Source organism: Nelumbo nucifera, chromosome 3 (genome assembly GCF_055504915.1).
Source record: "Nelumbo nucifera cultivar China Antique chromosome 3, China Antique-T2T, whole genome shotgun sequence".
NCBI classification, from domain to species: domain Eukaryota; kingdom Viridiplantae; phylum Streptophyta; class Magnoliopsida; order Proteales; family Nelumbonaceae; genus Nelumbo; species Nelumbo nucifera.
In genome coordinates, this window is record NC_142651.1 from 12,117,771 (window position 1) to 12,131,461 (window position 13,691).

Here is a 13,691-nt window from a genome sequence, read left to right on the forward strand (position 1 = left end):
CTACTCCCAACCCCTTAATGTTGTTAGGGCTTATGAACTGAAATGTGAGGTTAATAATCTTAAGCAAGGAGAGAAATAGTCTTGGTTTACTTCTCCACCTTGAAATCCTTAGGGCATGAAATTAACCACCTAGAAACAATTGAGTGGGAAAGTTAGAAGGATGCACAAACTTACAGAAAGCAGGTTGAAACTAATAGTGCACAATGAAGAGAGTAGGAGAAAGGTTATTTTGCAGCATCAGCCTTGGTAACAGTTAAACCTAAGTTTGGGGGTGATAAGGAGAGGGATATGAAGAAGGAAGACAAGAGGGACCTAGTATGTGAACACTGCAAGAAACCTAAGCATATTAAAGACACCTGTTGGAAGTTACATCCCCATCTAGTTCCAACAAAACTCATAAACAAAAGGGGAAATGCCAATGTGGTTGTTACTACTGATTATGCAACCTCATCGGGCACAAGAGCCACATCCCTAGACACCTTAGCTGCTGTTCGGGCTGCTCTGACTCAGTTGGAGAGTGAAGTTGGTAATTCAGCACCATCATCTCAGCCATTAGTCACAACATCAGCTCCTCCCACTTCAGCTTTTGCTCATTCAGGTACACGGGCTTTAGCTTATCATGCTTCAGCCCCAGGTAACACTGAACACTGTTGGGTGATAGACTCAGGTGCATCTGATCATATGACTCACTTGTCCTTGCTGTTTACTACATATCACTTATCCTCTGACAAAGACAAAGTGTCTTACTGATGGCTCTCTTGTTCCCATTTCTGGCAAGGGAGACATAAAGTTGTCTAATGCCATTTTTTTGTCTTCAGTTTTGCATGTTCCTAAACTTAGTACAAATTTGCTTTCAGTTAGTAGCATTACTAAAACCCAGAATTGTTCAGTAACCTTTTTCCCTGATTGATGTGTTTTTTAGGACTTGGAGACAAAGAAGGTGATTGGGATTGGCCGTGAGACGAATGGAATCTATCTACTTGGAGGGAGCTCACATTGGAAAGATAGTGAAGTCAGAAGGTCTTTTGTTTCTCAGTCTGTTAGTCAAGTTATGCTTTGGCATAACTGGTTGGGTTATTTATCTTTTAAGTCTTTGAAAAGCTTGTTTCCTAGTTTGTTTCAGTTTGTCCAGATGTCCAATTTGAAATGTGAGAGTTGTGAGGTTGCAAAGCATTGTAGAACAACCTATTCATTGAGTAATAAAAGAAGTAGTATTCCTTTTGACATTGTGCATACCGATGTTTGGGGACCTTATCACATCACTATGCTCTATAATGTTTAGCTTGTTGGATCTACTCCCCATGTAGTCGGCTATTGAAGAAATCTCTCATTCAGCAACCTTATTTTATCTTATTTACTTTTAATGAAATTCAATATTTCTCAAAAAAAAGGGTGTGGAATGAAGTGCACAGTCTTCCAAAGGAAAAGGAAAAGGTGGTAATGGAATGGAAACCCCCAGAAAGCAACAAAATAAAACTGAATTTTGATGGGAGTTCCATGGGAAACCAGGGAATGGCAACTATTGGAGGTGTCTTTAAAGACTATTAAGGTAAGGTGGTGGTATGTATTCAGGACCTGTAGGGGTTGGGGATTCTCTAAAGGCTGAACTGATGGCTTTACTGCAAGGCTTAAAATTTACTAAGCAGTCTATCTTCAAGAACTTGGAAGTTGAAAGGGACTTAAAACTGGTTGTTTCCTGGACCATTACTAGGCACCAAGTGGATTTATAGGCAGGCATGCCCTTGGGGAAATAGAAATCCTGTCAAAGGATCTGAATAGTCTGAATACTCTGAATACTACCTTTGTTTGGGTAAGGACTGCAAATGGGCTTGCCAACATATTAGCAAAGTAGGGGGTCCATAGGCAGCAGCTGTTTTGGGCATTACTGTAACACTTTTGATCCTGGGGCTTTCTATCTTTGTTCTATTGTTTTATGGGTGGCTGGATATTCACTCTGTTTTCATATTTTAATACAATTGTTAAGACTTCCTTGCTGATACAAAAATCATTATATGCTAGGGTTTGCTTTTTCATCAGAATTTTATGAAACTACAACTTTCATCACACAACACAACAATTTAAGAATGACGCTGGCCCAGGCATAAATAATCTACCTTGCAAGTATCGGGATTACATTCATTCCGCCAAGCACCTCGCATAAGCCTAGCATCATCAAAATTGAAACCCTTTTCATGCACTGCATTAGCTGATTTTTGTACCTATACAACAAAAAATAAAGATGAAAATAAATCATTGAACAAGAAAAGAATGATACTATCTTTTCACCATTTTCATATAATCTGCAAATTCACACCTCCTCAAATTTTCTGCCACTTCGCTGAGCTGCTCCTCTTTCTATTTCAGTGATACCAGTTCCATACACCTCTCCTCCAATTGAGCACTTAAAGAATTCCATCAAGTTTCTTGTTAAAGTTCCCGTTTTGTCAGAAAATATGTACTCAACCTGTCCAAAGAAGTGAACTCAAAATAAAATGACTCAAAAACTTGGATTCTGAGTGATGTAAGATCAAATACACTAGGTAGGAGGCTATCAATGAGTTCAAAAACGACCCATAGTTTATTCGCAATCTAGAATACTTTAACCAGTTACAAATAACATAGTAACTAACCTGACCAAGCTCCTCATTCAAATTAGATGTCCGTGCCAATGCAGGAGTGTTGGTTTCAGTATGATACATATGCAAGTCCTTGTTGATGAACTGAGTCGACTGAATAAATTTGATCATCTGAAAGTTCACAAACAAATAAACACCATGCAACAAGAAATACAAGCAAATGTTAAGGAAAGATGTCCTTTATTGTATGAAACCATGCTAAACCTTCAACTCAATAAGAAATATTACCCACCTCAATAGAAACATAAAGAGAAATGGGGATGATTGTTGAGTACAACGTAATTAGGGTAAACATAGTCAGGATAGCAACCTGTTTAGAGAACGAGTTACTAAAGATCTTGCTAAGGAAATAATGAAATTAAACAAAAAAAAAATCATACTTTTAGAGAATAAAGTTATAGTAGGAGCAATATGTACCACAAATCTGTTGCTAGGGTTGAACTGATCTTCCACACTCTCACTGAGGCCTAAGTAGTAGTACTTGCGATTTATGAACACACCGCTGTGGGATTTGAACCAAGTAAAAAAGTCATCTACTCCATAGAGAAAAGGGTTCAGACATGTTCCAAAATAGACATAGTAATTGTAATATTCACAAAAAATAAATCTTGTTGAAGTAATGGAGAGGAAAAAATGGTTGCATTCAAACCTGCCAATGGCTCCAATGAGACACATAAAGAAAAGACCACCGAAAAGAGCAAGTATAAGCTTGTCAAGTTTCCTCTCCAAAGTACTCCTTTTGGAAGGAACATTCATAGCATTCATCATAACCTGCAATTTATTCCGCGTAGCCAGAAAAACTGCATGAAATTACAACGGAACAAGCTAAAGTAAAATAAAGGATATACAAAAATAAATGAAATGGGAAGAAACAGTTTGTAATGCATCAAACCAAACATTTCATAACCATGCTTAAAATGTTTCCCTCATTATGATAAGGAGCTAGTTTTACATGGTTGTTACTAGGGCTATATTTTTTGTCTTCTAAGGAGTTCCTGAGTTGCTGCAGTGGTTGGTTATGGAGGCTGCATTTGGTTAGGGTGGGTAGCTAGGTTGTAGTTGGAAAAGGCTTCCTTCTTTTTCTTGTCTCCTTTTCCCTCTTTTGTTCTTTCATCTTTCTTTGCACTAGAGCAGTTTGTTTCTTTTCTCCTTGTCTTATATAAAATCTTTAGTAATCCATTTTAATCAGTAACACTAAAAGCCTTTTACTGAGATAAACATAAAAAATGTTATACAGTACCATTGTGCTAAGCACCCTTTATGAGTGGTGGATAGCCTCCCTTCCACTTTCTTTTACAAGATCCCTCCTTAGGTGATCATACTCCAATATAAGTCCTGTTCACCCCTTTTTCTAGATTGGTTACTGTAAATTTTATTGATGATATAAAATAATGAATATAATTGTACAAGAGATGCCAAAGCACATCGCAACCCCTTGTAAGCCCTGCTACAAGCCAAAGTACACCCTTTATCCATACATTTTAAATCAGCTGGGCATAGCGAAACTTTTGGCTAATCTCAGTACCCAACTACCCACCTGTAATTTGTTCTCAGTTTCAAAACCAACTTGTTAATCTCCCTCAAGATGTATCCTTTTATCCTTCTTATTTTGGAGAGAAGGTAATAGAATTTCATTAATAGATGAACAAGTGCAGGAGTTGATGTACATCATTATCAAAAAAGACAAAAGGAGAACTCAAGCATTACACAAGCAAAGATCTATTACTATACAGAGACCTCCCAATGAACACCAGCCTTAGCTCACTCATCTGCCAAAGTATTTAATACCATAGGGATTCAAGTAAGATTTGCATTTATTGCAGCCAAAATATCTCTTGTTTCGGCCAAATAGTATGCCAGCCTCCAAGGGCCACCCTCAACCTCTCCTAATCGATTGATAGTGTTTGCTAAGTCCACTTCAATGGCCAAAGTTGAGATGCCCAAATCTCTAGCAATCTGGAGCCCAGTAAGAGAAGCAGAACATAGGCCTTATAAGAATCAGCAATCCCAATTGGTCCACTTGAATCCCAACCAATGCTACCATTCCTCTCCCTTAGTAGACTGTACACCTCCAATTTCAGCTGCACCCTGGTTTTCCTAATGCGCTCCCATCAAAGTTGTCTCACCACCCCTTCCTCTCCAGTGATAGGACCCCTAAATGGAGATAAAGTCTTTGGAGAAAGTGTAAAATCTCTACCACATTTCTGTACAGGTCACTTACAGAGATCCCTCTGAAAGCCTCAGAATTTACAGCCCACATGTTACATGAGTGAGCAATGTGGGAGATGAGATTTTCAAATGATCCAGACTTATTTTAAAAAATAGAGTTATTTATTTCTTCCCATACACCCCACATTACAGATTGTACTATTCCCTCAAGATGTATCTGTATTTCCATGATCCAGCATAGTTCCTTCTCAACCATCTTACAATCATTAACAATGCACATCTTTTTGCGCATCTGATACCATCCACTGATATACAAGGATAGATATCAATGGAATCTAAGGATCCATACATCAGATTCACCTATGTAATGTTTATTATCCATTCCTTGCCAGTCATAAGGACATTAATCACTTCATGTTGTGTTACATAACTTAACATGGAATGGGGGAAAGGATCTAGCAAGCCAAACAACAGAGGAAATAGCCCAAACCTTTGTTTCATGGCCAGTAAATATTACAGCTCCAACTATATATTCTGTATTTCGAAGACTGCAACCCTGAAAAGTAAAAGAACAGACATTAATGAGAAATAATAAATATGAAGTTCTAAAATGGACGCTTATTACATTAATAGTGAAAAAAGGTATATTTTACTATGAATCACAAAGAAAGTATAACTACATATTCTGCTAGAGAAAGTGAAAGAGTTAATTTATGAGGATGGTGATTTGAGCACATAACATTTTTTATGAACGGTGAAAAAGGATCTAATTAATAGCTGAAGGAAACTACTCTAACAAGACAAAAATATCCTCATGTATTTACTCCCATCATTATTTTTTGTCATTTCACAAAGAATGAAAACATATCAGGGCTCAAGTTACCGAAATGATGAGACCTTGTAAACTGCTTTGTCAAATCATCAGTGGGATATTCTGTAAAATGTCAGTTGGTGAAGGTTTTGGCAATCCCCTTTTATCATAACTGGGCTTTGACCAAATCAGCATCCATTGTATAATAGTTATGAACAGTAAACAATGAGTGAGAATTAATTATTAGGAGGAGGTAGAATAAGTTAGGCCAGCAATTTCCCACTGGGAAGTGAGACCAAGAAAATCTAGTGTAAGATTAGATACCAACAGAGGTATCTTATTGGCATGACCTTGAGGGTGCAAAAAGATCGATTGCTAAAATCATTAAAACCCAAGCAATACATATGTGAAAGCTAAAAAATCAAGCAGCAACCAAGGGTCCCACTAAAGGGCCTTTAAGTCAAAAGATCTGGGAAAAGGGCAATATACACGGGGCATTTTGGTCAACAAAAATTATCGCAAATGTCCTTGTGACCATTGCTTGAGCTTCACTAGCATCTCCAGATGACAATAAAATCCAAATGGTATATAAAAGTGCATAGTTATACCCAAACAATAATAGATAAAAATAATGACTAGTGACAAATTAACAGTAGCTCAGACTGATAATATGAGCAAAAAAAAAAAAACCAAACAAACACATACACAACTTCTGGTATTAAGATTGAAGGAACCCTAAGGTGAGTGCAAAATCAATATCATTCAGAAACCAATTCCTAAATTCTCAGACATAAATATCTAATTTCTGAACATAGGTTGTAAAGTATCTATATAACCTATAACCTCTATAAAAAGAGACAGTTTCACATCCCAACTTTCTGTTCAAACTTTTACATACCTGGAATACCCTTTTTATTTGTACAACTTTCCATTCTATCCTTATTTCTTACTTAACCAATACTTATTATATTTTATATTTAAGAGACATATCAAGATACACTTTGGAAATACATGGATACGGTGGAAAAATTAAGATATGTATGGATACACTAGGGGAAGTTGGATAAATCCCAAATCTATCTGGAGAGCTATAAGGGCAGCAATAGCTTGGGCAATATGGGAAGAAAAAAATAACCATATTTTTCAAGACAAGGTGAAGACATAGGAGGGAATTAATTGATAGCATTTCTTTTAGGGGTGCACACTGGGTAGAAACTTTGGAAATGTTCAAGGATGTTCCTGTTGATGATATCATTAGAAACTGGATTGCAGCGGTGAATTCTTCAACCTCAAGGGCAAGGGCTGTTTTACAGGACATTTGGGCTCCATCAACTACTCAGACTGAAGCTAAACTTTGATTGGAGCTCATTTGGTAACCTGGGTCTGTCTGGTATTGGTGGAGTAATAAGAGATGGAGAAGGGAGAGTGGCGGTGTTATTTTCAGGGCCAATAGGAGAAGTGACTCTCTCAGGGCTGACGTTTCAGCTCTCCTCCAAGGGCTGAGATTGGCAAAACAACTGGGCCTCCAACAAATTGAAGTGGAGAGGGTCTCAAATCTGGTGATAGGGTGGTTACAAACAGGCAGCATGGGAATTTGGGTCCACAGGGAGGCCTTGAGGTAGAGTAGAAGCTTAAGGGAGCTAGGTGCAACTGTTACATGGGTTAGAAGATCAGTAAATGACTTGGATGGTACACTACCCAAACAAGGGACAAATAAGGGTGATTTGTTTTGGGCTGAATTGTAATTAAATCCTTTTGGGGGTGGATTTGGGGAGGGGGGGGGGGTTAGAGTCATTTAATGGGAGTAGGTGGAGTGAGTTAAAGAGTTACTTAGATTAAATAAGCTAAAAAACAGGTTGGTATCACAGATCTGTATCAGTTTGTATTATCCTTATTGACCAATATGCACCAATAGATAACCAATGTGTGAGCATAACAACCCATACTAATGGATACGGGTGGAATGGCAGCAAAGCCATGCTATTCCACCCATGCCATGTGCCAATAAGGCTGAAATTTGATACATATGAGGCCATATTGACCGATACATACCAATATACTAAACCTTGTCTATAGCCTATATAAAAAGAGAGCTTCATATCCCAACTTAGTCTATGTTCAAACATTTACATGCCCACAATCCCAATTCTATCATTGTCCATTATCTCCACTCCCCCCTTCTTAGTGACTTCTTACACGTGCATTTGCACATGCCATTGAACTAGTTAAAGCCTTTTAAGGAAAACTTCAATGGTATAGTTGCCAAAAAAATCAGAAATAAACACATGAAACTCTTTTCCAGATTGAAAGTTAGTACATCTATGATCTATGTAAATATACAAAATGTTTCCATATATTGGCAATGAAATAGATAAATTAAGTAAAAGGTATAGTTATGTCTTAAGGGCATCTAACTTATGACAGCTATACATGCATTAGCTTGAAAATTTAAGAAATTTAATTCTTTATAAAAAATACTACTAATGAGGAACAAACAGGAAACAGATCATACTCGCAATAATATTTGATTTGGAGAAAGAGGCAACGTTTGCTTTTTTACTATAAGGTTGCCAGTGAAAGTGTACAGTGAATTATTTGGTTGTTCACATTGTATTTCACCTGCAAGCAAAAAGAAACTTTATAAGAGAAATAGCAAATACAACAAGCAAGTAAATGAACTTGAAAGTGATAGAAGAGTACCCACTCAACAAACTTGAACTCTCAACTTCTGGGTACAAATGAATCATAATTGTAATAAAATTACAAATTTTAGCCAAATGTAACTATACAATTTTTATGGATGTTCTGTTCTAATAATCAACAGAATATTATAATTTTATTGCAGGAATTAAAAAAAAAAACTCCTTGCTATTCAAGGAATGGAAGTGGATAGGCATGATAGAAATGCATATGCGGTAATTTTAAGAGTATAAAAAATTATGTTTTTAAAACTGACATGGAAATGATATTGTTTTTTTCCATCTAAGTGGCAGGTAAGCAATTCAACAATTTATGTCAAATGAGTCAATTAATGATGCTATAATTAAATAATAAAAAACAAAAGAAGATAAAATTACAAAACATTACAAATAATAAAGAAAATTTGGGCAAATCTCTATTATTATATATTTGTCATATTATACAAAACTAAGTATGATAAATAAGAAGTATTTTTGTTAATGAAGGAAAGGGAATTCGAAATTTGAAATAGATCCAGAAATGAAACCATTTTCCTGTCTAGGTAGCGGGTCAGTGGTTCAACCATTCAGGCCAAATGGTTCAATCCATGATGTCATAGTTAAATAATAAAACTTTTACAAATAGAAAAAAAAAATACAAAGAATGATGGAAAATATAAAATAAGTAAAAAAAAAGTTTGGACACATCTCTAATATATTAATCATACTAAGCAAAAATAAGTGTGGTAAACAAGAATTATTTTTATTAATGATGTACATGAAATACAAAATTTGAACCAATATGAAAATCATAACCTGTTTATGTGGCAGGTCACTGATTCAACCTTCTAGGTCAAATGGGTCAATGCATGATGTCATAATTAAATAACAAAAAATTAAAAGTAGATAAAAATATAAAAAATTATAAAAATATAGAAATTTTATAGAAAATTTTGTACACATCTCTAACATTATAGATTTGCCATGTTAAAAATAAATATGATAAATAATATTATTTTTATTAATAATGGATATGGAATACAAACAAGGGGTAACGCTTATCGGAAAGCAAAGAGAGTGGAGCTGATCATTGAAACAAAGAGATTCATTTTCGAGCAGGAATGAACAAGGGGTAAGGCTTATCTGAAAATCAGGGAAGGTAGTAGGGCTACGATCTTTTTACCAGAGGAAGCCTGTTTCTGGTTGAAAGGCTTCGTAGATGGAACAATTAACTCTATCAAGGAAGAAGGTTGGAAAAATTCAATCGGATGCTCCGGAAAAAGATTTGAAGTGGTATTGAGGAAATGAGAAAGGTTGGTTTTTCACAGTAACAGAGCACTTTGGCCCTAACAAAAAGCAGATGATTTGCGTGCCAGAAGGACTGAGGGAGCAAGGATGGGCCTCTGCTGGAAATCTTCAATCGTTCCTCTTGAAGGTTGAGAGTAAGGTAGCAGAAGAACCAATAAGAAGTCCGATGAAAAGTAACCCCACCACCCTGGGTTACCAAAGTCTAACTTGGACCAGATCCTTGTCTTTCAAGAAGTTACGGTAGCAAGTTCAACTGAACGTTGGAGAACAACAATCGGAGAAGGGAGAAACAGCTGGGAGCACAGAATGGTTTTAACGGCTGATAGGGAAGTTAAGGACTGGATAAAAGTCCTAGATGCAGTTGCGCAAAGATTGGGTTTAGAAGGTGATGCTGTTTTATTACCATTCACTGAGAAGAAAGCTATTCTTGATGTTGGCGTTGAGAAGTGGAGCTTCAACACGGTACAGGTTGAAGGCGGACTGATACAGATTAAAAAATGGGTCCCGATCTACAATGAAGTTGAACCAGAAGAAGGCAGTTACCGGATTAAATTGCTTGGACTTCCATTTAACCTCTGGAACGAACCGACATTGGAAAAAATAACAAAAACCTTGGGTGGAGTCGTGCTGGAGATAAACCAGAGGAGCTTGTGTGTAGTGGAACTCAGAGTTGCAGGAATTAAACCAGAAAACTTGCCTCGTTCGATTGAAATTTGCTCGGAAGATGCTTGGTACAAAGTTTGGATTGCCTCAGAAGTTGAGGCGTCGCTATGGGGAAGGCGAACATAGGTAAGGGGAAATGGTGAGGTGGTAGGTTGGAGTACACGTGTCTCTCAGGGGTTGAAGGAGAAGCATGCTAGAGTAAAAGAAGGGGAACAGTCGCAGGAGGTTAACCAGTTCCAAAGCATCCCATTTAAGGCAATTAATTCAAAATTTTTTGAATTAAAAACAATTTGCTCTGGTCGCCAGTCCTATGCTGACGTGGCAAGAAGGGGATTGGGTTCGGTTGGTCTTAACTGTGGTGCACTTTCTAAGCCGGTTGAAAGAGTGGGTGGACAAAATAATAGACCATATGGCAACTTTAGAGGGCCACGTGACACTTTAAATTGTCACGTGGGTCGGGAAAGGGGAAGGGAGATGGTAGATGAAAACTCCCATCTATCATCTTCCGAAAACGTCCTGGCTGAACTGAAACAGGTATAGAAACGCTGCGCAGAGAGAGAAACTCAATCTCTATGTTGGGTCCCTCGTCAGGGTGTTGAGGAACAGGACCGTTGTGCAGCAGATCGCCCTAATCCACGCTACTTGAGGGACAGAAAAGAAGAAAGGGATGAGGAAGACCAAGGGTGGATAAGTTGTAGCTTAGAGAGTGATTTTGAGGAGAGTTCAAACGAGATTTCAAGCTTCGAAAGTCTGGAAGATGAAGGTTTCCAAGAAGATCATAATAAGGAGTCCCTAAATTTGGATTGCCTATTCCATGGAGATTTGATGGGAGAACAAGAAGAGAACGTGGAGGTATGGATGAGCAAAACAGAAGCTAACAACAGAGCAACTCATATCCAAATAGGTGGGGGGGGGGGGGGTGGCAAATCCAATGCCCAAAAGTGGACAAGACTCTGCCAAGTGTTAGTGCTTTACAAGAAACCGAGGTGTTAGCTCACGTTAACCCCGAATTGAACAAGGACACATCATAGAGAGGTAGACAATCGGGTAAGGGAAGCAGTCCTTGTGAGAACCCGAATGACGGGGAATATTTCTCTCCAAAATGAGGAGACAAAGAACTCCAATCTTGATTTACAGGGCTTGACAACCAACTGTCCTCCTGTAACCCCAACTATCTTTTCTTAGTCGAACCCAGGTAACTCTGCTAACTTTGTACATTTAGCTTTTGCTACTGATGCGGCTGTTGTGTCACTTGTTCCAGATTCCCTTCCCAGTCCAGAATCAGAAGCCCATGGGGAGAAGGCCACACTGAGACCTCAGGGAGAGAAGGAGGGAAAGGTGATGGTGGAGGAAACATTAAGGGATAAAAGAATCTGGGGAATTATTGAGAGTATAATGGGTGAAATTGAAAAAGTGAACTACAAAGGAAAGTTACAACTGGGACTGAAATGGGTTGTAGTGGGGAGAAGGAGGTTAGAATTGAGGAGAGGACTAGAACTGAAGAGAACAGAATTTTAAGAAGAAAGGAGACTAGGAAGGAAGATTTGATAGCAGAATTTGTGGGAAAGTTGGGATGTAAACTAAAGAATCCAAATGATCTAAAAGCTTTTCTAATAAAAAGAAAGGAGGAGAGCAAGATTAAGAAAAGAAAATTGAGTGAAGTTGAGAGGCTAAAAAGAGATATTGAGGGGGATAAGAAGTTTGGGGTGAGAGGGGATAGAAGGAAAGGGATTACATAGATATCTAGTGGTTTTAGGGTTGATTTCTAAAGTTGAAATGAGAATCCTAAGCTGGAATGTGAGGGGTTTGGGTAGCACGAGGAAGAGAGAAATCCGGATGTGGTGTTAATTCAGGAGTCTAAAAGAATGGACTTTGATAGCAAGTGGGCAAGGAGTGTCTGGAGATCTAGGGGGATAAAGTGGGTGGCTACTCCTTCATGGGGAGCCTCGGGTGGGATCGTAACATTGTGGAAAGAAGATGTGATGGTAGGTCTAGAGGAACTAATAGGTGATCATTCAGTTTCTTTGAAGTTCAGGCAAGTGGAAGATGGTTTTTAATGGGTTTTAACAAATGTATATGGCCCCAACGACTATAGGCAGAGGAAGAAATTATGGGAAGAATTGAGTGATATTAGGGGCCTTTGGGAAGGGCCTTGGTGGGGGGGGAGGGGGGGCTTTAACGTAGTGAGATTCACAAAGGAAACCAACAACCCCAAACAGAGAGTGACAATCAGTATGAGAAATTTCAATCAAATTGTGGATACTTTTGAGCTTAAGAAATTTCCGATTCAAAGCAATATCTACACACGATCCAACCTTCAATCTAACCCAATATGCTCTAAGTTAGATAGGTTCTTGTTCTCGACAAATTGGGAAGAGTATTGGGGTAACCTAACTTCTAGGGCACTCCCTAGACTCCATACCACTGGCCTATAGTGTTGTGTAAGGAGGATTTGAGAGGAGGTGGACCTACTCCCTTTAGGTTCGAGAATATGTGGTTGATCCATCCAGGATTCATTGAGAAGATCAGAGAATGGTGGGAACGATACAATCCGTCAGTAGAATGGGAGGGTATGAGATTCCACAAGAAGATTCAGTTCCTTAAATCCCAAATAAAGGAGTGGAACCGTCTGGAGTTTGGAAGAGCGGAGGAAAGAAAGAAGATTATAATGGAGCAGATTGAGGAATTGGACTTGAAGGAGGAAAGGGGTTCTTTTGGAGAGGAAGACAGAGAGTTAAGATGGAGAGTGAGGAAGCAGCTGAAGGATCTCTTATTGCAGGAAGAAATAAGTTGGAGACAGAAGTCTAGATGTAAATGGTTAAAGGAGGGAGATAGAAACACTAGATTTTTTCACTCTATAGAAAATAGTAGAAGAATGAAGAATTTCATATCTAAGCTAGAAGTTGAAGGAGCTGTTCTTTCCCACAAGACAGAAATAGCAGAGGCATTTGCAAAGCACTTAAAATCTATTTTTGGAAGGCCTTTAAATGAGAGGGTTTGGGTGGAGGGGCTGGAATGGCCAACTCTTAGTTTAGAGAACAGAGAGGGGTTAGAGAAGAATTTTGATCTAGAGGAGAGAACGGAAGTAGTGTTTTCAATGGATAGGATGAAAGATCCAGGCCCAAATGGCTTCACAATGGCATTTTATTAGGATTGTTGGGATATTGTGAAGCAGGATCTAGTGTCGGTTTTTGAGGAGTTTCACAGAAGGGGAATAATTAATCGGGACTTAAATTCCACATTCATTGCATTGGTCCCAAAGAAGAAAGAGGCATCACAACCAAGGGATTTCAGACCTATTAGTTTGGTGAATAGTCTATACAAGATAATTGCAAAAGTGTTGTCTCTAAGGATAAAAAAAGTTCTTCCTACCATTATTGCATCCAACCAAGGTGCTTTTGTGAAGGGAAGGCAGACCACTGATCA

General features: G+C 38.2%; 1 protein-coding gene across 1 annotated transcript in view; it reads right to left on the reverse strand.

The window, feature by feature from the left end:
* LOC104596300 (phospholipid-transporting ATPase 3-like) overlaps positions 1–13,691 on the reverse strand; it is a 71,727-nt gene that overhangs the window by 18,479 nt on the left and 39,557 nt on the right. The window contains exons 8-15 of the mRNA XM_010257374.3: positions 8,129–8,235; positions 5,296–5,361; positions 3,286–3,407; positions 3,054–3,138; positions 2,869–2,946; positions 2,631–2,747; positions 2,315–2,464; positions 2,115–2,219 (exon numbers count right to left, since the gene is read on the reverse strand). Coding sequence (XP_010255676.1) covers positions 2,115–2,219; positions 2,315–2,464; positions 2,631–2,747; positions 2,869–2,946; positions 3,054–3,138; positions 3,286–3,407; positions 5,296–5,361; positions 8,129–8,235 — 830 coding nt within the window. The remainder of the gene's footprint in view (positions 1–2,114; positions 2,220–2,314; positions 2,465–2,630; positions 2,748–2,868; positions 2,947–3,053; positions 3,139–3,285; positions 3,408–5,295; positions 5,362–8,128; positions 8,236–13,691) is intronic.